This window comes from Helianthus annuus, chromosome 11 (assembly GCF_002127325.2).
Source record: "Helianthus annuus cultivar XRQ/B chromosome 11, HanXRQr2.0-SUNRISE, whole genome shotgun sequence".
NCBI lineage: Eukaryota > Viridiplantae > Streptophyta > Magnoliopsida > Asterales > Asteraceae > Helianthus > Helianthus annuus.
In genome coordinates, this window is record NC_035443.2 from 60498768 (window position 1) to 60522210 (window position 23443).

The 23443-nt window shown below is 36.9% G+C and overlaps 1 protein-coding gene and 1 long non-coding RNA gene across 2 annotated transcripts; both read right to left on the bottom strand.

Annotated features, from left to right (window-relative positions):
* Positions 1-1348: 1348 nt before the first annotated feature.
* On the bottom strand, positions 1349-5129 carry LOC110865812. The gene is made up of 3 exons (XR_002550986.2): positions 4876-5129; positions 2432-3111; positions 1349-1673 (listed from the first exon to the last, which is right to left on the bottom strand). It is a non-coding gene; the product is annotated as an uncharacterized LOC110865812 (long non-coding RNA).
* A 1527-nt stretch (positions 5130-6656) lies between these two features.
* LOC110865811 (regulator of nonsense transcripts UPF3) lies at positions 6657-14078 on the bottom strand. The gene is made up of 13 exons (XM_022115133.2): positions 13567-14078; positions 11888-11994; positions 11693-11788; positions 11522-11620; positions 11343-11422; positions 10975-11085; positions 10638-10776; positions 10481-10545; positions 9593-9953; positions 8710-8808; positions 8492-8607; positions 8348-8399; positions 6657-7176 (listed from the first exon to the last, which is right to left on the bottom strand). Exons 1-12 carry the CDS (start codon positions 13704-13706, stop codon positions 8361-8363), a joined length of 1452 nt encoding a protein of 483 aa, XP_021970825.1. The 5' UTR covers positions 13707-14078; the 3' UTR covers positions 6657-7176; positions 8348-8360.
* Positions 14079-23443: the final 9365 nt, after the last annotated feature.

The window sequence follows — 23443 nt, forward strand, 5'->3', positions numbered from 1 at the left end:
TGGAAAACATTAATGAAAGAAAGTTGGATAGAACGATGTTATATTGAAAATTATGGTTGTTTTTTGTATGATGGTTTATATGTTAGTTATTTTCTTTTAACGATAATTTATATTTGTTTATTGGACGATGACAACTATGTGATTGTTAATTCCATAATTTGATGTAATATGGTATAGTATATGTTGGAAATGCACATGTGCATAAGGTGAATTAGTATGCATAGTGGTGATATATGATGTGTTACCGGATGATTATATTCAGTTTACAACGTTTTCAAATGTTATATGGTGGTTGGTATAGTATATGTTAGAAATACACAAGTGTGTAATATTGTGACGTAAATGATTGTTAATTCCTCAGCACGCCATAAGATGCATAAACTCCACCCATGCCTCCCCGGTTGTCGGCTTGTTCTTCCATATTGTTTGTAGTTGTCCGCCACCCAAGACCCTTTGTTTAATGCCATTCTGTACATAATTGGATAGTCATCCATAAGGCACCTGTTCAGAATCCATACATAAACAAGATCCATACATCAACGACATGGTATAATTTTCAACATAATGCACATTTGCATATAAGTTAATATAATATCATTTACAATCAACATGATGCACATGTGCATATAATTTAATACAACATCATTTACAGTCAATATAATGCACATGTGCACATCATTTAATACAATATCATGTACAGAAGTATAACATCGTTTACAGTCAACATAATACCTTTAGTCACAAATCGAATGAATTGCAACTCTTGATGAACTGTATTTGTAGGTGTTGTCAAAGTGATGTATACATAGAGTCAAGAGTCTGAATTTCAAACCTATGAAGGGTATGTCGACTTTCAACAGTTTTAGACATAATTCTGTGACTATCAACGGGATTGACAACAGATGGACCACCAAAGTCGGCATCAGATGTTGTACGATGATGATATTTCAGACAATATATGAGGAGGTTCATCGGATATACGAGGATCGACACGAAGACGCCATATGCCATTGTAAACATCGTGCCGACTGCAACCGCCATGAAGTACATGAACACGACTATCTATATGCCATGAAAACCACCGTGCACGGCTCTCCGCCACCGTGAACCGCCGTGAATGCCTCTCGGCCGAGTGAGAAGACCATGAACTGGTGCTGGTGAACTACCGAAACCCCAAAGTGGAGATAATATATGTGTATATAATATTGAGTAACCGTAATTAAATAAGTGTATGCACATGTGCATTTTTTCATATCAGTAACCATATGGAGTCAAACAGTAAACATGTATGCACATGTGCATTTTTCTGTCAATATAGTAAGTTTGGTCATATATGTTAGATGGATAATAATAAAATTTGAAACGATTACATATAATAGGTAATTGATAACAAAGTATAACACATACAATAGGTAATTGATAACAAAATATAACGATGATAATCATAAACATTTGAAAACAAACATATAGTGCAAAACATTTATCGTCGTAAATAGTTCAATCAAGAATAATAAGTCGGGTTGGTTGATTTACGGACTTCTGGTCTGGTTGAACGTCTAAGAGTTTGCTCAGATTCTTGTATGTATGCAGATTCTTCGGGATCATCGTCAACATCGGGTATCCAATATGGGGTGCCATTAGGTGCCAATAGGCGTACTGTTCCTGTACTGTTCCTGTGTAAATAACAAATAAAAGTTGTTTAAAATTTTGTAATTATTACAGGGTGTGGTAATGGGATGCATATGTGCATGATAAGTAATATACGTAAGAAAACAACAAGTTAGTTGTTTGATGTTTATTAATGATAAATAGGTGGTATTAGTGATGTTTAAACATATGTATGGTTATGTACCATTGGGTTGGCTAAAAGTTTATATGTGATGATTAATTTGTGATGGTTACAGATTGTCGTTAAATGTCTATATAGTTTAATTGTCAAAATAATGCACATGTGCACAAATGTGCACAATGTAGTTGTCAACATAATAATGTCTACATAATGCACACGTGCATAATGTAATTGTCACATAATGCACATATGCATTATCATTTAATATATAACGACATAATGTATTTGTCAACATAATACACATTTACATATCATTCAATGCAGTATAATTTATTGCGTATCATTTTAATGCAGTAGTATAATTCACAAGTATAGATAATTTACAAGTATAGATGTATAATACCTTTTAGTCTCAAACCGTATAAACTGCAATGCACATGTGAATATCAGTCACAAAAAACTTATAAAGATGAGAAACACTGAATTATGCCAATCAGAGGAATCTCATCTCCTCTTGACGTCATTTTTATTCACTTTTACATAAGCACTTCAAATATAGTAAATGTAATAATTCAAAAGCAACATACGAATAGAAAAAAAAAATTAAAATTAACACCGATTTACACAATAGTAAACACTTACAAATGTCCAATCCGCAGTGACCCATCCGGGATGGTCCGGTGATGTAGTTGTGACCGCGATGTTGGATTGACGGTGGTGAACCTACAGTCATTTCCCATCTCCTTCATGCTCGCCCACTAACTACACGATGAACCGATCTGCATAAAAATGGAGAGATGCAAACGAAAAGAGATTACCTGATCGAATTCTCGCTGGAACACCGATTCAAGTCTCTGATTCAAGTCTCTGACTTCAAGATCACCTTCAAGTGTATTCTGTATCTAGATCGGTCGATTCAAGTCAATGATGTTGCGGTTGTTCAAGATAACATTCAAGTGTCCCATTCTGTATCTAGATCGGTCGATGAGAGACACTATGAGAGACACTGGTACCCTCGCCGGAACCCTAGACACACAGTTGTCATGGTCACCACCACCAGACCATCACCACCGCCGACTTATGCCCCGCCGTGGAACCCGTGAACGCCGACTGCCGCTCCACCGTGAAATCCGTGAACGGCCGATGAGATACGAACGAACCCGTGAAATTTGTGGGATCGACCGTTGTTTACTGCCGTGAGAACCACTGTACACTCTTGTGCGACGCCTGTACGCCGCCGTGAACAGCCATGATCCCTCAATGTGTCGCTGCTGATGATGCAGATTGTGGTTTGGGAATGAATGAATTGAACTGGAGAACCCCTAAAACAGGGGACGTGATGTTACAGTTCAATATATTTACAATATATGCCACCGTGTGTTTTGTGTTGTAGTTCAATATATTTACAATAATGCCATGTGTTCACATTGGTTCTCGCGGTTCTCGCAATAAAGAGTGGTTCCTAACGGATCCTTATCCTATATATATATATATATATATATATATATATATATATATATATATAGAGAGAGAGAGAGAGAGAGGAAGGTTAACGTACATTACGGCTTAACGTACATCACGTACAACAGGTAATTACGCACATTCATTTTAAAATCACGCACGTTATAACTCAAAAATCCAAAATCACGCATGTTGAAACAAAATAATCACGCATATTGAAAACATTAATCACGCATGTTATAGAACAAATCACGCACGTTGTTGTACGTGAAGTACGTTAAGCCGTAATGTACGATATACTTTTTCTCTCTCTCTCTCTCTCTATATATATATATATATATATATATAGTTACTAGTTTATAGACCCGCGTATTACACGGATTGTATATATATACATATTTAAATACATCATAGGACTGAAATTACATTTTTATATTGATAGTGGAAACGATCAATTAGTATCGAATTTTGTCGGAAATATTCAACTGAGTAACATGTTTTATTTTTAAACAAAAGCAAAAAAGTGAAATGATCAAATACGTCAAAAGTATTTGAATGCTTAAAATGTTTTTAATCATTTTATTAAAAAAAAATCTTATATAATAATATGTTTTTGCTACTCATAAACAATACACCAAACATTACAAAATGTATATAAAAAATAGAATGTACAAAAGGTGTTCAAACGTTGGCCTAACATGACTCAAATCCTTTTGACCCATAAAAAATACATGTTTTGAAATGAGCCCGTTCAACCTAAAAAGAAGGATAAATAAGATTCAAACATTTCTCAGTAAAATAAAAAACAAAAATCCTATTACAAATATGTGATTGACCTGAGTAGTTCATAATATTCACCTTAAGCATAAATTATTGTGAAATACAAGAATAAATCGTAAACCATAACTAATATGTGGCATATGAAAATTATAGATCATATGAAAAAAAAAGAGTAAAATGCACGGATAGTCCCTGTGGTTTGGTGAAATTTCACCTTTAGTCCCCAACTTTTGAAAATTACACTCTTAGTCCCTGTGGTTTGACAAGTTGTTACTCGGATAGTCCCCAAAGCGGATGAAGGTTACTCGGATAGTCCCTGTGGTTTGACAAGTTGTTACTCGGATAGTCCTTGTCATTTCACACCCACTTAACCAGAAAAACTAACTTCCATCCGATTTGGAGACTATCCGAGTAACAACTTGTCAAACCACAGAGACTAAGAGTGTAATTTTGAAAAATTGAGGACTAAAGGTGAAATTTCACCAAACCACAGGGACTATCAGTGCATTTTAGTATCTGATTCTATCTCTCAAGGGTTTTCAAGAAACATGTCACTTTTTTGTTGTTTTACTCCATTGGCAGGAAACAGCAAGAAAGCTAAGGAAGAAAAGGATGTCATGTTAAAGTGGTCAGCCATAGAAGTCCTACAAAACCTCAAGAGATAACCGTTCCAAATCTAAACTCCAATTTTTATACGTGTAAACACTAAATTGTTGCACCACACTCAAAGAAAGCATCAACAAGACAACAATATGTGATATATTCAACTATTAGAGCACCATTTCTTCTTGACAAGTCATAGCATCAAGTCCACATAACAAAATAAAATACAACAAATTACTCACGGAGAAGCATCGTTGATTGATCTGAGAGCAGCAGAAGCCTATTCGCCTGAGAAGAAGCAGGAGCGTCGTCCTCTGAGCGGGAGTGAGGAATGAAGCGTCGTCGTTTGAGCGGGAGACTTCAATGCGTATTAAGTACTGTTCAACCCTCGAGGGTTTCAACTTTCAAAATTGATTTAGGATCAATGAGTTTTTTATTAATGTTATGTATTGGGTTGGGCTACTAGTATTGATTAAAGGCTAACATATTAACAACTAGTATGGGTTAAAGGCTTAAGGCTAATAGAACCAACTTAAACATAAAACATATGGATTGGGCCTTGTAACCTATCGGTTCGGTTCGGTTTTTATCGGTTATCGGAAATGGATATTCAAAAACCGAACCGAAATTTTCGGTTATTAAAAATCCGAAAACCTAACCATCGGTTTTTGTTTCGGTTCGGTTATTTCAGTTATTCGGTTACGGTTCGGTTATTTCGATTTTCTTGCTCACCCCTAAGTGGGGTGGTGGTGGTGAAGATGAAGGATAGTAGAGAGAGAAAATATATATAGAGAGGAAGGGGTTTGTGTGTGTATATATATATATTAATAAAATAGGTAAAAGTATTTTGTAAGTACCTTGTGCATTAAAGGGTTGTACCTAGGAGTAAAATGACTGAAATACCCTTAAATTTAATTGACTTATTGGATGATGTTACAAATTTAGACTCAAATAGTTACAGACTAAATAACCAGGTACTTGTATAGGTAAAAATTTAATTTTGAATTCAAGTAGTTAAAACCACAAAAACTCATGCTCAAAAAGGAATTTACTATTTATTAAAACTAGTGGGATTTGCCGTGTCTAGCAGCTGGTTTTCGGTCAGTATTGTTTTTGTTTGTTATAGTACCGATATGATACCAGCACTCGGAATAACGACCGAAAGAGATATGTCCGACATGATATTGACACAAGTATCACATCGATCAAAAACTACAAAAACGGATACCAATACTAGTACTAATGTTGTTTGGCCGGTATTGATACGAATGTATGATTCATTACTTACTGATACTATACTAGCACTCACTATAGCTTATACATCGTCACGTAAGCACACGGCAATGGTATATCCAAAATTTGATGACATGTGCGCTTGTTTTTCGATCACATGCACATTACTATATACAACTCGGTTTTGAGCAAACTTATAGATAAAAATAAGTATGTTAAAACGGAATTTTACTATTTGCATGAGTGCTTTGAGTCCATGTGCTAACTTCTATGAATTTCATAAGCTAAATATTATAAGGCTTGCCAAGATATAAATGAGCCAAATCGAGCTGAAGTTTTTAGCTCAATAGCATATTTCAAGCTGAACCGGGTTAAGTAGTATATTTTCAGGCTTGAGCCTAAACTGGCATCGTCTGTGCTCGAGCTTGGCTTGTGAAGATCCCTATTGGTTTCAATTGTAAACCCAACATATTTGCATGCAACAAAATACACGGAGCCTCTTACGCACCACTGATATAGCCATACTGCGAACACCATCAAATGTAACCTTATCAACCACACATAAATGGGTTGAACTAAACTTTAGCGCTTTGGAATATCACACGGGGCCTCTTATGCACCACTGATAGACCCATCCAAACCGCACATGCCAGTAAAATTGATACCCAACTCCAAACCACACAAACATGGTAACACAGCCGATGGGTTTTTCATCATGATTCTAACAAGCTCCAGCATTGCATGGTTGACCCCAACAACAAAACCAAAAAGAAACTAGGAAAGAACAATGTCAACACGAATATCATACTTTCCTTGATGGAACAAAATCCAAACCACAAGCCACAGTTACATAAAGCCATAGAAACATGGTCATATCTCTCTATTCTATGTGCATATATCAGGAGGCAACACACCATTTAAGGTTAGTTAGTATAGTATAGTATATACAGTCACCCTTAAAAACCATAAAATTCAGCTATTTAACAAAGGCCACCAGCCAAGCCATGTGAACAAGATTCATAGGATAACCACACAGCTTTGCTGGACAAGCAAGACTCCCGATTAACAGGAACTTACTTTTTCATTCAAGAAAAAAACACATCACTTATGTTCCTGTTCCGCTTCCTGTTCCTGTTTCGTTTGTAAGTAGGGTAAAATGTCCACTCCACCCCTAGGGTTTCACAAAAAAGCCTGCTTTACTTCATGATCTTTTTTTTTGCTTCTGCTTGGATCATGAATCTAGCAAAAAGAAAACTTCATGGGCTCCCACAACTCCAATACTTTTCTAAAAAATCAATGTCTTCACTCAACTGCAAATCACCAACATTAATGTAATGATCCGACTTAGACAAGAAACCATAATATACCAAAACAAGATGGCTTAAAAATCATATTGTCATTGTAGTGGTGGCAAGATGGATGGGGTTTAGATTGAAACGGGTCATCTTTATGTGTGGGTGGAAACAGGTCGGGCCAGTCTAACAAACTTCGCTGTCTATATGTTCTTAAAATTTTCTATATAATGCGTTAATTATGATTACAGTAATATTCTAAACCTTGGAATAAAACGAGTTAAAATGTGGTATGCGTTAAAAAGACTTGAGATTACTTTCGACCCAATTCCCTTTTAGATGATTATTCCATTGACCCATTTAAGAGAAACACAACACAAATTAACCAGTAAAAAATCAACACCTCTACAAAAGAACAAAATAATATACAGTTCTTACTATATATGTATTCCATAATCCATTACTTAATTGTCAAAAAAATAGAACATTTCCTTGGTAAGAATCCAATTCAAATTTATGTAGTTCCCTATTAGCAAGCGCTACAAGATATTGGCACACGCCACACGGTATTCACTATTCATTACTAGTTAAAGAATTTAACTAATCTGCATGCCAAGTCAAACGCTTCATTTTTTATGGTACCAAGTATTCATTACCAAGTCAACCATAAAAACTGACCAATTTCATATTTACCCTAAGGAAAATTATTATATAAAACATACCCACTTTCATATTTCTTGAACATAAAAACTACAAGAAAAAAAAGATTATGTTAAATAAATTCATAACTCATAAGCAAACCAATTTGTGTTGATTGCAGTATAGGAATTGCTGTCAAACACAATGTTACAAACGCTAGCGATTATATAAAAAGGATAATATCATATATATTATATACCCCTAAAAAATTGAGCAATTTCATAAATATTTACATCAAAAATACCCACTTTCATCTTTATGACATATATACCCTTCCTTTGTGTAAGTATTTAGATTATGAGGGTTTGAAGTGTAGTGAGAGAGATAAGGGTATAAAAGGAATGTTATGAACTATATTTACCAAAATGCGTAAAAATATAACTTTGGGTGTTTTGAATGGGTATCTTTGATATTATTGGGAAAGTATATGATATTATTTAAGGTATTAGATGTATATATGAAAATGTCTAAAAAATGAGCGGAGTTTTACCTTAGTGACAAGACTAAGAACCAGAACTTGACTTCTGAACCCAGACCTGTTTCTGCATTACATTCACACCTTAGAAATATTAGTTATATCCTCAAAAAAAATTAAAAAATACAGAGAGCTAGTTGGTCTCAATCCAAAACACACCTCATGAGAACTATAGCCACTAGAAACTCCTCTCTTCAAAGGTTTTCCCTCAGTTAAACCGTCTGCATCCTTAACATTGTGAGATGGTCCCCGCCGACCACCGTGTTTATAGGAGCCTACATATTTATCCAAAAATCACTTTCTTATCATAATCTTTTTGTTTTATTATCTATAAGCACGTATGTGTGTTTCATCAAATTTCCACTAGCGGAACCAACCATTATCAACTGAGAAATGACCACCACGTCCACTTCCAATGGGTTTAGAATCCCCACTCCTTGCAATTGACAGGTCATTCTTCACCTCTCCATGAGTTCCTGTAGAACATTATCAAATTTATGGTCAAATCAAAAGGTGGCAATTTTGACCCGCTACTTATGGATGGGTCGATTTGGGCTATGATTTTCAAAAGGGCCAAATAAGAAAATATAGCTAAAAGAGGAGCTCAACAGATTAAAAGTCACCCAACGTTTACTATTATACAACCTCATAAATCATCTTATTCAAAATCAAAATTTAGAGTGTAAAATGCCATTTGCATTCCTGAGATTTGGTCAGTTTTGCGACTTTCGCCCAAAGGTTTGTTTTCCCCATCTAGATCCAAAAGGTTTGGAATCTTGCCATTGTCATCCAACTCGTTAACTCCATCCATTTTTCTCCGTTAAGTCAGGGGTATTTCCGTCTTTTTGTTAACTTAAGGGGCAATTCAATTTAAAATACCCCTGACCGAATCCGTTAGATCGAATTTCCCTTTAGATTAACAAAAAAAGCCGGAAATACCACTGACTTAACGGAGAAAAAAATGCAGCTAACGAACCGGATGAAAATGGCAAGATTTCAAACCTTTTGGATCCAGATGCGGAAAAACAAACCTTTGAACGAAAGTCGCAAAACTGGCCAAACCTCAGGGACGAAAACGGCATTTTATTATTGCAAGACTATAGTTTTCGTAAATATAGTTAACACATTACTCAGCGATGAAAATATTATAAATGGACAAAAAACTGTTTGCGGACCAACTCAACCTGGCACGTATTAGACTCTTAATACTAATTCTGCATTAAACGTCACATGCTGACATTGGATGTGTAATTACCATACCTTCTGCAGAATCTAGTGGTACTTGTGTAAATTGAGAGTTAGAAGATGAAAGGGATTCATCAGAATGCTTAAGGGGAGTCCAAACACCACGATCAGGTCTGTCCTTATTCCTCGTACTACGCTTGTCATAATTATCATCTGGCAAACCGTTGGAATGCGGTGAAGGTCTAGGTGGTGGTCTTCTCTCCATATTTGGTGGCTGGTTCTGTTGTTCAGATTGATTTTGTTTGTTCACCAGTATGCTTCTAATCATCCTTCCACTACCACCCTCCCGTTGCTGGTTCGGTTTTAGACCACCAGAATTTTGCAAAAGCTTAACAGAAGATGCTACGTTCTGCTGTGGAGACAACCCAGTACCCATCTGGAATCCAAATCACAAAAACAAAAAATAAATTATAAGAACTAATCAAACTATTACGGAAAAAGAAGAAGAGTAAAATGCCATTTTCGTTCCTGAGGTTTGACCACTTTTGCGACTTTCGTCCAAAGATTTACTTTGCCACATCTGATCCAAAAGGTTTAAAATCTTGCCATTTTCATCTGATTCGTTAACTCCATCCATTTTTTAACGTTAAATCAGGGGTATTTTCGTCCTTTTACCTATCTGTTAGTGTTTATAAAAAAAGTCACAACTAGAAAGTCAACAGAGGTGTATCTTTATTTCTTAATAGTGTTTTTATTTTAATAAAAAATATCTAGAAAGACGGAAATACCCTTCATTTAACTGAGAAAAATAAATGGAGTTAACGAGTCGGATGAAAATGGCAAGATTTCAAACCTTTTGGATCCAGATGTGGAAAAACAAACCTTTGAACGAAAGTGGCTAAACCGCAAGAGACGAAAATGGCATTTTACTCAAAAAAGAAATAAAAAATATCTAATGTTTACATGGGGTATTTCCTTCTCCTTTCCCTTCAAGAGCAAAATTTTCTTTTTCCCAGTATCAGAAGAGCCTGCGCATGGAAATATACGTAAACAGAGCAACCAGTAATGTTGATTAACACAACGATGAAATAAAGTTATAAACGCAGTGACAAGCACATACCCCCCAGCACCACGCTTCCAGATACAGAAGATGAAGCAGCAGGCTTTTCAGAAAGCTGTTGACCATCACGGTTTTGGATCTGAACATAGGTTGACTTTTCTTTACCACTTCTGCTTTTCCCAGTATCCCTTGGGACATACTGCCAATGAGGAAAACAACTAGATAATAAATAATGTTCACCATCAGCCATGCACATAAAACAAACAAGAAAACCATACGAATCTACAGAACACATTCAATGAGCATTGGAGGGCCAAATATCAGTTGTCATGCAAATATATTTATTCTGTAATCAAGCTACTTACAACTGTTGTATCACAATTTGTAAGTTTTATACCATGGTGGTTGAAGTCCTCCTCTCAGAACCGCGTTTCAGTGCAGCAGAAGTTGAACTTGAAGAGGATGCACCGCTAGTCCTTCTTGCCAATTTCCCGTTAAGCAAGGCCCTCTGGTATAGGTCACCAAAAACAAAGAAAGCATGTGCACATGTGACATGATATATTTTACAGTAATAAGGACAGTTACGGTAAAAACTTTATACAAAAAAATGGAACTCGTGAAGCAGCAAAAAAAAAAAACAAGATATGTGAAAGATCTTGAGCGTATCCTATCTCACAGCCGATAGCAACCTTAAGCTTTAAGCTGTGATCTTATAGCCTAATAGATTGAAAGAATAAACTGAACATGAAAGAATGATGATCGTACCCGAGATCCACCCTTGGCGGCTCTTTTCTGGCGAACAAAATCCATTAAAGGAGTAACTATAGGCGCTTCTTTTGCGGTACCTTGAAAAGAAAACAAAATTTGTATTAACTCAATTCGAGGTACATTATTAACCTTGTTTTCATTTTTAACAATAAATTCTGTTTCCATTTAAGACTAACCAGCTCGCTCGGCTTCCTTTCTTTCCAATTGTATCTCTGCACTAGGAAGATTCTCGACAGGCTTTGCAAGTAATTCGAGGAATTCAAGATATTGAGGATCTATATTTTCATCAAAGTTAACTATTAAAGATGAATAACAATCAGTTATACAAGAGTAACCATCTTAGATACCTTTGTCTATGGTCCCTTCACGTCCGTCTTTCTTAGACCATTGCTTTGGAACACGCTGTGAAGGTGCATACTCAACAATAGTTTTAAATTGGGTACCTAAGACGATTTTATAAGATTGTAAACATAGTAAAATCAATCAACATGAAAAAGACAGTAATGACATTTGACCCCTTAAATGTAGATGGTTGGTATTACCCTTCTCATTAACAAACACATGGCCGTCAAAGAACTCTGCAAACTCGATAACATCCTCTGGTTGTTTAAAGTCGATGTAGGCTCGGGAATAGGATTGACACTTCAGACTGCAAAACATGTTCAATTGAATTTGTTAGAAGAATATGCATAAAAGAGATGAAAACAATGTCACATTTGGAAAGAGTTCCACATTCTGAAACAGGTAGAACTGTTACAATGGTAGCAAGATTTTAAGTGACAAAAGATTCTTCCCTGATACAGGATTCGAGTTGCTTATTTATTCTAATAGATGTTGTGGTCCTTTGGGCTCCAAAACAAATCAGATATATATACTAAATATCTGGGTCAAGATACACCCATAAATAGAGTCCATGATATTTTATGTTGTTTTCTGCATATATTCTAAGACCACTTTGTGATATAAGGGTGTGTTTGGTTTAGGAATTTAGAATGAAAGTGATAGTATTTGTTTGCTTTGCTGTGAAAATTTATAAAATTCGATTTCAAAACCATAAAGTATGGGTATTTTGGTCACTTTAGATGAATTATTAGACCACCTCTCATCCTCCTCTCTGTTTGCCTCCTGATCTTCATTTTGAATAATAATCAGTTAAATTTTTAATTCCTATACCAACCCATAAGGCCATAAAACAAACAACTTTTAAATAATCATATCTTTCTCCTCCCTATTTTTCTTTCAAACCTACAAGCACTCTCAATCCCAAATGCCACCTAAAGGTCTATTTACCACCACTCATCAGCGTATATGACTTCTACCAAGGTACAACAACACTGAGGTGTTGTTTTCAGTTACACGATTCCACAGCTATAACGGGGCGGCATCAGTGTTGATGATCTCCTATGTCATCTTACTATGTAACGTGATGTCAATAAAGGATCCAAGAGTTGATTCAAACTCCCTCTATTGTCCATTGTGATGTCATTTACCAAAAACGAACACCAACAAAATCGAGAGATGTCGTTAGCCACAAGATAATGATGGGACCCTTAAAAACTAAGAAAGGAAATGAAATTAAAGAAGAGTCTTGCCTAAAATTTTATCCCGCAAAGATTTGAAAAATTAACCGCATATGCTCCAATTAAATATATTGATAATGTTCTGTGTCATATTATGCTACACAAACTATAGATCTAGTGTTTAACATGGCCAATAAGGATAAGGTATAACCAATTAACCACCACAAAATCAAGGATGCCGTATACCAGATACCTCAATTAACCAAACGACTTTGATTACATAAAATCAAGCCCAGTAAAGTTGACACAAGCTAACTTAACATTCAAGTACTAAAAACCCAAACCCATCTTTCACCACCAATCATTTACCAGCCAAAAGCCGTACCAATATCAAACCATAAACAGGAATAAAAACACAAAAAAGAGACAAAACAGTGGTGAAAACTCTATTCACAAACTAAAAAGCCACCTTTCTTAATGTTAGGCATACATACAATATACTATGCTTAATATTCCATCTTCCATTTATCTGTCTATCATGTCTCAACCTGACACTTATCTTGCTTTCAATTCTACCCTAAAACTTCCAACATTTGTAAAGGCAGGCAATTAACCTAAGAGCATATAACTCAATGACAGTTACAGTTTCAAAACAATAGCAACAAACACAATCTCAAAGAAAACACATGTAAAACCCTAACCTATTCTTGCCAGAACGGAAACAAAACCAGTTATAACGACCGGAAAACCGAGCATCAATCTGCTCCACAAGCACCGACTGAGACATATTATGCGGCAAGTGCCGAAGCACAACCTTAGTTCGATCCAATGCACCTTTCATCCGTACGACACAATCAGAAACCACCACCAAACCCTAAATGAAGTATTCAATCAGAGAATTCAAACCCTAGGCGGATGCAATTCGTCAAATCTCTCGGTCAATTACATCTTTTCCCCAATGATTGCTCGATCTGTGCCCTAATTGTTCAATTTTGAAGGAAACCAAGTGCCGTATGCATGAGAATTGAGAGATAAAGATGGATTAGAGGACAAGATTGGGGAAACTGAAGCTGTGTGTGTGCATATAGATGAAGTTTGTTGGAGTGTTTACGTATGGTTTTGGTGGAGAATTTGCAGAATGGAAGAAAGGTCAAAACAAAATCCCCAAATTTGTAATACGACTTTCTTTGGGTGTTCCTTGTTTGGGGTTGATGATGTAAAATAAATATTATTATTATTATTATTATTATTATTTTTTTTGACTAAAATGCACTATAGTACTTGTGGTTTTGCAAAATGACACCTATATTTTCTAACTTTTGAAAATTACACCGGTGCTTCTTGTGGTTTGACAGTTTGTTACTCGGATAGTCCCTGGAGTGGATGACGGTTAGTTTAATCTGTTAAGTGGATGTGAAATGACAAATTTACCCTTCATCTTCTCCACTATATAAAAACAGAACAACCCCACTCACCCCCCACATTTCTCTCTGTTTCCCCCCACCATTAACCACCAACCACCACCAACAAAAGCAGCTTCAGGAGCAAGAGGTATCTCTTCATAGCTCAGAAACTTCACTGCAGCAGGATCATAGCGAAAGAATCCAAAATTGTGAACCTGAAATTGCAAAAGCATAAAATTGTAATTTGTAATCACCACACACAGCTGTCAAAACACATGAATTGTCTATTAACCAACTCACAGGATCTCTATATATCGGATAGACCGGAATCTCTTCACGATTAACAAACATAGCTTCCGCTGTCACGGGACCTACAAACAAACAAAAGATATAATCAATCAGCCTAAAAGAAAGAAAATAAATTGTGAAAGAAACAATAACAATCCACACTGAAATAGTGTTGTGTTTAGAAGTTAGAGTTATTCTCAGCATACTGACTGCAAGTCAATAGACCTGGTTTGACCACATGACGGTTAGTGAGTATAATTCCATGACGTTTATCAACAACAAACCCTGTAGCAGAGCCTGAACGTGCGGATTCAGTGTCAAAAGTTGCACGCAGTCGTACGGAGCACCACCACCGCCTGAAAAACCTTCTGCAACGCTTTTCTCCAATCTTCAGCGAATGCGTGGTTCTCTTTGATAGGAGGATCGATTTCAATAGACAGCTCCGATTATAATATCTCCGATGAGTCCTCGATCTGTGACGTCATATACTGACTGGTATGTATGGGATTTTTTGTTAGCCGACAACCTTAACTCCAAATTGGGGTGGTGGTTGGTGGTTAATGGTGGGAAACAGAGAGAAAAGCAGGGGTGGTTGGGGTGGGGTTGTTTTGTTTTTATATAGTGGAGAAGATGAAGGGTAAATTTGTCATTTCACATCCACTTAACGGAGAAAACTAACTATCATCCACTCCAGGGACTATTCGAGTAACAAACTGTCAAACCACAGGGAGCACCAATGTAATTTCCAAAAGTTAGGGACTATATTTTGCAAAACCACAGGGACTATCCGTGCATTTTACTCTTATTTTTTTGTACAGTAAATTTCTTTCATTTTATTTCATGTCGTATATGGTCCTTTAATCCAAGACCTCCCTCTCTCAAGGTGTTTAAAAGTTTTGCCTTTATCAATGGACCACCACCTCATTGGTGATGTAAAATATATGTTACACTAGGTAAAGACATGTGTATGACACGAGTTGAATAAAGACAATATCTTACGTAAACTCACGAGACTATACTATACCCTAGTGACTTAGATGATAATAATTCATAATCATATAGCAATAACATTTTTTCTCATCTGTCCTTGAGGTTTGTATTTTTTTTTTCTTTTTGTCATTTTCATCCGGCCCATTAACTTTATCAAAAAAAAGTCAGTTAATTTTGAGGCATTTTTGTCTTTTTTACTTATTTAATTTATTGTCTTTTTAAATCCAAATATGTAAAACCTATCCCATTAATTTATATTATTGATCAGATGTAAACTTAATAAGCCATGTAAATCTCTTCTACAATAATGAGATTTAACTTAATCATTGTTGATATTAAATTACAAAAATAATTTAAAATATAATCTAAATTATATAAAATATAATTTAAATTTTAAACAATATACCATATTCGTTTTTATAGATTTATCGATGTGGCGGTATAAAATTCGTTGAATACAGAGTTATATTCGCAATAAAGTATTTTTTGTATTGGACAGCCCATGTGTTATATATTAATAATATGGATATTAGTCTAATATATTATTAATAAAATAGTATTGCTAAATAAAGAAATACATATGTGTAGTTATTCGTAAACAAATTATTATTAAGCTAGATTAGACAATCTAGATCTACAAGTATATAATCTAATTTGGTTTAATCCACAATGATTAAAAACTAAAAACTTTGTCACATATGAAATATAAATAAATAAATAAATGCTACAATGATATATTGTAAATATTTTTATGTATTACGTAATTATCTATAGTTATGTATAAATTAATAAATTGGATATATTAATATGATATAATAACAATATGACATATTTATTTGTTGTTGTGTATAAATTAATAAATTGTATAATAATAATAATAATAATAATAATAATAATAATAAAGGAGAGAATATCAAATGGCATTAAGATAAATTTAAGGATTGAATGTCATATGGCATTAACTCTTCATTTATTAGTATTATATTTATATTTATTTTCTAAAATTTGTTTTAATCATCGTTAATTTAAGAGTAAATTATGAAAATTGTCTTTTAAGTTTATATTTAAATTAAACAAAAAAAACTGGCATTTGCCTTTAAGATTGACGATATTTTTCCTTTATGTTTTCAAATTTTACACGTGTCTCTTTCATTAATGGGCATCAAATTTTATGGTTAAATCTAATCCGTTGACCTCTCGTGAGGGTAAATTAGTTTTTTCACCTTTTAATATAAAAATCAAATATAAAACCCCTTTTTTCTCTCTCTCTTTCTCAACTCCCACACTCTCTGTACAACTAACTTTTACCACCACCACCGGGAGACTGTCATCATTGTCGTTCTGCCAAAGCCCAAGGCGTCGTTGTTTTTCCACTACCAAACCATCACTTTTCGGCCACATCTTGAAATCCCAAGAACTAAAACCCTAGCCCCCATATTGTTGTTGTGCTCCGGTCTTTTTCCGGTTAGGTATGTGTAGTGTATCGAACCTCCGATGGTGGTGCTTCATCTCTAAAGTGACAAAGATGGGGGGGGGCTAGGGTTCTAGAAAAGCTCTAGTTATCAGGTTGCAAAACATGTTAGACTCGGGGGGGGGGGGGTATGGTGGGGTTGTAGCAGTGGTAGGTGGGTGGGTGGTGGTGGTTTATGGTGGGTTGCATCAATAGAGGTGGGTTATACGATGGTGGGGTTGCAACGATGGAGATGGGTTATGTGATGGTGGTAATGCGGGGTGGTGGTGGATGGCATATGACAGGTGGTGATGGCCAAAAATTCGGTTTGCCTTGGAAGGATAATAGAGAGAGAAAGAGGGTGTGTATGTTTAGAGAGAGAAATGTATTTTTAATTATATATATATATATATGTGTGTGTGTGTGTGGAATGTAGAGGGTAGGGGAAGTCTTAACTACCCTCATGTGACTTAACGGCAAAAAAAAATAATGAAGTTAGGACCAAAGAACGTAACATACAATATTTGAAAACATAAGGTACAAATTCTATCAATTTTAAAAACAAAGGACAGTTTTTGAAATTTGATATAAACATAAAGTACAGGTGAATAGCATAGAAAATTTTAAAGACAGTCTTTGAAATTTGAAATTTACTCTTATTTTAAAATGGGTGAAAAAAGAAAATATTAGGAAAAAAAGTTTATTGAAAATTATAAAGATGTTGTGAAACTAGCCTAATAGCATAGAAATATGGGAAATTGTAGGGAGAAAAGAACAAATAATTCATTGATCAAGTATATGTTACAAGAGTTACAATGAGAAATGTATATAGGAGTACAAAACTTGGAGAAGAACCCGATCTATACTTGGTGTTAATAACCATAATAATAAGATATGTTTATAACACTCCCCCTTAGTTATCAACTTCATACACCTGGAGATGTTGTCTCGTTAAAAACCTTGCCAGGAAAACCCAGTGGAACAAAGCCTTAGCTGTGGGAAAAAGGAGTGTAGTGTGTATTGTCTGTGACAACCCGAGATCTCGAGGTCCTTCCTATACACATCACTTGTTTCACAATTCTGTTCTGGTTGCAACTTGTTTTAAGTGGTGTCTTGTGTGGTGTATCTGTATGGTTTGTATATGCTTGTGCTTGATTCTGTGTGATGTGAATGATTAGAATTGTTGTTGTGTGTTAATGGCCATAAACGACAAAGAATGGTATTTCGCCGACACAAACCATCCACCTTCAATGCTTGACGAAACATGGTGTTTCGTCGAAGGATGTTTCGTCAAAAGACATTCGTCACCATGATGTTTCGTCATAGGATACTCGTCGCCGAGTGTAGACCTTCGGCCCAAATCCATGCACGGCCGAAGATGATATTTTACTTCTTAACCTCTCATAACCTGCAAACTAAAAACCCTAACTCTCCTCTCTCTCGCCCTATCTGGTAACCGACGGCGGCAAGGAGGACACCTTATTCTTTCCGAAGCTCTCTCTCCCTCTCTCGTTTTGGAGTATCTCTCTCTTCATCCCTCGGTTAGTGTGATTCATCGTTAAACCGGTTTATATTTGCTGTTAATCTTGATTATGTGTTTGCACGATGAATTATGTTGATGTGTATAACCTGATTGATCTTTAGAACGTGGCTAAATGATTGTATTGTGTTAATGAGTTAGTTGGAATGTGGCTCATGAAGATCCATCGTAAAATTTATAACAGTGCTTGTGATAGGGTATTTATGCATTTGTCAGTATCAATGGTAATTGTTAGTTTGTGTAAGGATGATGTGAACTGATGAACTAGAACTTGCATGATTCGATGAGTTGGTGGAGTATATTGATATATTTGTGTGGATTGGGTAACAGTTATAGATAATGATAATGGTGATTCTGTAAGTTGTAATGATAAATCGTTTTACGATCCGGGATGTACTGATGATGTGTATTGAAATCGATTAAGAACAATTATGTGAGATAGTCAATGCCATGATTAGGGTTTCTACGATCTAGTTTTGGGACGAAACGGCATGATGGCGAAACACTTAGACCTCTTTTAGCCGACGAAACATAAGTTTCGCCACCCCTTAACTCGACGAAACTTATGGGTGTTTCACCATGGCTCAACACGACGAAACTTGTAAGAGTTTCGCCATGATTGTAACTCGATGAAACCTAAGAGTTTCGCCATGTCTGATCTTTCGTCGGCCATCTGAGAACTATCTTAACAGAACAATCGATATAGCATGAACTGTGTTTGATGTGAATATTTAGTTACGTATTTGACTGAGTTATTGCTTATGTAACCCACAAGACCTGCTAATTGTGTATTGATGATTAGAATGAGTATGGCTATGTATTTTACTGATACATTACTTGTGGAATGTGAACTGATTTATGGGATTAACAAACCCATTCGATAAATGCTATTTAAGAGTCTAGTACATGAGGGGTGAACTGTAAAGGAACAGGGTATGTGCTACATGTTAAATTGTGATCGTGGGATAGATGCAAACTGTGACTGACATTGTTAGTAACCCTTTTTGGAAACATGAACTTGTGATTATAGACGTGCATAAAACCTAAATGTTTACTATGTGATACGTGTTTTGGATACGTGATTGTGAAACTGATTACTCTTCATAACCATAGTAGGGTTCGGTTGACCAACTGGGAACGGGTAATGTAACGAAACATACCGAGCAAATCTAAGGTGAGTTCACTACTCTTTTTCCAAGCATGCATCCCGGGGAGGGATATCTGGTAATTGTTTCGGGGAGGAACGTCGGGTTATTGGGATGTTGGTTATTACACTCATTTCTATCATTAAGACCCCTTACATCTACCGGTTAGTTGCCGGGGAGGCAACGAGGTTATTAGTTGATAGCGCTATTAGGTTTGGCACCCTCACACCGTACCGGGGAGGACGGGCGTGAACTAATTACCTTAACCACTTGACCAATGTTTTGATAGAGACATTGGGGTTGGGCAAATAAATCTAGCTGCCATCTGCGGTAATCGAGTTAATAACAACATCAAATCAAATCTGCGAAACGTTTTAATCTGGTAACTAGTATCTAAACACGTTAACAAACTTTGAACTCACCAGCGTCGTCTGACACACTCGTCTGCATGCTTGCATGTCTATAGGTTATATCATTGGGACTTGCTGTTTGGGATGCTAGAGTGGTCATGGGTCGAGATGCATGGGATCGCAATACAAGCTTAATGGTTTATGTACACATGGTTTATGAAACATTTAACAAATGAGTTATGCTTCCGCTGTATACAACGAATGATATGTAACGTTTGTAACACTTTATGTCATTGAATGAAAGTTTTATTTAAATATATTTAAGAGTTCAATGTGATTGGTGGCTTGGATCCTGGTACGTCACACGCCTCGTGGGGTTTCCGCATGTGGTATTTTGGGGGTGTGACAGTTTGGTATCAGAGCCAGGTTATAGTGAACTTGGTTTTAAAACGTTTTTATAAAACAAGGACTATAACCGAACAATTCTGAAAACAAGAATACGACCATGACACTCAGCTCCAGATAGCAAGGTTCGTCTCTCGTTTACTCACTGCACAACATAACTAGTGAACACTTACATATGATATTGCATGTGATTGCACGTTTAGCACAACAATATGAATTCATGTATTACTTACACGTGTTAAGTGATTGATAGTGTGGTGTTACCCTAGAGATTCGTGACCCCTGTTTTGTGATATTCTTTGTTTGACATCTGAGTTTGAGGAACCATTTGACATGAGTTAGGAGGAACTGAGATAAGCATGCAAATCACAATATTATTGTGGGTGCACACATAATAATAATGTGGGGTGCATGTGAGTTCCAGTGAGGCTTAACAAGTGAAAAAGGGGTTCCGCTCTGTTATTTGATCAGTGTGAAACGTAACAAGTCTATAGGAGTCATAGTAGTTATTGTCTCCTACTCGAATGTGATCTTTTCACTCCTCTCTGAATCCTTACGAATCTCGAAGCTATCAAGTATTACCCGAACACCCATCCGAACGCCTAGCGAACTGGATAGAATGTTAGGCGCTTGCACGAACGTCCTTGAGTTGGATGACACAGCATCGAATGATTGGTCGATACCTTACTCCCTCCTCTTTGTTTGCTGGAACTCAACGTATTGACGCCATAGATCTCGGAGTGCGGTCACCTCTGCAATACTCTCGCAACATACTGTGTATTGCTCAATCGACTTGCTGGATCGATGGACAGGAGGACGAGTGTAGTACCTTACCGACTTCAGTATTTGGACGACCCTGATTACCAGCAACGAACATCAGCAATTTGACCCCAATCGAATCTTTAACCCTAGTCAGCGACTTATGGGAGTCAACTCTTACGAATCAATCGGGACATAAGCGATGACAACAGATTATAGTGTGGAATGTGTGACTACCAGCACAATGAACAGCACCTTAGGACGTGGCACGGAAATGTGACTAGATGGACCATGTTGGTAAAAGATCGTAGGGCTCCGTTTCAAGCCACAGCACTAGGGGCAACAGTCATGGCAACATCAAGATAGTCGTAATCGTAGCCTACCGTATGGAAACAAAGGTGACTTCGACAAGGATTGACTGTTGTTAAGTCAAAATGTCAACAACCAAGGGAACGATAACAATATTGGGAATCCACGTGACCGTAACAGCACTGGTAGTGGTGCTTGTTGAAGGGCGAATAGGATTGGCGTGAGCGACACCGGGCATGCCAGCAACATGGTAGCTAGCATGGGTAGCTAATCGCTTCGTCTCTGTTCTGTATAACCTTGAAGCATTTCGAAACCAGGCCTGTTGTGTGGAATCGGCTGACGACAAGACAATTGAAGCCTCGTATGTTTGTTGGGATGTAAACACGGCCGTGTGGGTCAAGCGTTCGACGTCGACCTTCCTTCTGCTATCCTTGGTAGATACGATGCAACAGTTAGTGTAGATTGGTTATCCAGATATCGCGCAGATATACCCTGTGAGAAGAAAATTTTACGTATCCTTCTTCCTAGTGGAGAGTCGTTAACTGTTCTAAAAGCGCTAGAATGGCGCAAGGGTTAGCGCCATTTCAGCTATGAAGGCCCAGAAGTGTCTATGGAGGGAATACCCTGCTACGTTAGCAACCGTTACTGATATTAAGGCTAAGGAAAAGAGGATCGAGGATCCACCAATTGTTCGTGATTCTTCTCGGTGTGCTACCTGAGGAACTTTCAGGTTTACTTCCACAACTGTTAGTCGGAATCTCAGTTGATCTCACGCTAAAGGCAGCTCTGAATACTTGTACTCCTACCATCTTGCACCAGGAGGGTTGCAAGAATCGTCTAATCAACTACAGGAACTGTTGGACAGGAGTTTGTCGGACCTAGTTTTTCGCTTTGGGGAGCCCCAATTATATCCGTGAAGATAAGCCTATTCGTTGGACATGTGTACCGAATACCGAGAACTCAGCAAGGTGACAGTCAAGAACCGTTTGCCTCGACCATGTATTGCCAGCCAGTCGACCAGTAGCAAAGGTCGAGCTTCCATTCGAGGAATGTCTAACGCACGAACTATTGTCAGATGGGAGAGTGGAGAATGTTCCTGCAACGGCATACCAGACGCAGTGAGGTCATTTCAACGTTATCTTCCATGACCTTTGGGCTAATCATCACACCAACAGCTTTATGGATCACAAGAGTCGACTATGCTTATTGATGACGTGTAGAATCATTTCAGGAGAAAGGAACACCATGGACGACATCTGTATTTTATTTTAGCGCTCCTGAGGGAGGAGCCGTTACGTGCGAAGTCATGTTAGATGTCACATCTAGATTCGAGAGATGCATTTTGATCACGTAACCAACGAAGTGGAAATACACGTGGATCTCGCTAAGATCCATTTCATTTGAAACAGATCGGCATCAAAAAGTCCTTCGGGGATAAAGCAATTTCTTGGTTTCACTAGAGACTATCGCAGATGCATTGATGTGTGTAAAATGCAACATATAAAATACATCAAATAAGGCATAAAACTAACCCTTTTTTAAGTACTAATGTTGGAAAAAGAGTGCTTTTGTCTTCCTTTTGTATTTTCAGGATTAAATGAGCTCAAATTCACAAAAGAAGCAAAAAGACAGCTAAATCTAACATAAATACAAGAAAAGGAACACAAGTGGATTGCCCGACCCCTCAACGGCATCCTCCCAAGCAAAATAGAGAAGACAGAAGACTGAACACGCCCCGTGCTCAGCCAGCACGGGGCCGTGCCCAGCCAGCACGGGGCCGTGCCCAAGAAGCAGCAGAAAAGACAAACCTATAGAAGCTTCTATTGCCCACCACGGGGCTGTGTCCAGCGGACACGGGGGCGTGGCGAAAGTACAGCAGGCGCATTAATTGTAATTGCGAATTACAATTAATGAAGAGAGAGAGTGTCAGACAGGCACG

Bases quoted from the DNA above. Each gene is read 5' to 3' on its own strand.
- LOC110865811 (XM_022115133.2), bottom strand. From the start codon at position 13,706: ATGAAAGGTGCATTGGATCGAACTAAGGTTGTGCTTCGGCACTTGCCG. The intron at 11,789-11,887 runs GTAATACCAACC...AAATCGTCTTAG, and splicing joins TGTGTTTGTTAATGAGAAGG to GTACCCAATTTAAAACTATT. The intron at 8,400-8,491 runs GTGTGTTTTGGA...AATGTAATGCAG, and splicing joins GTGGCTATAGTTCTCATGAG to AAACAGGTCTGGGTTCAGAA.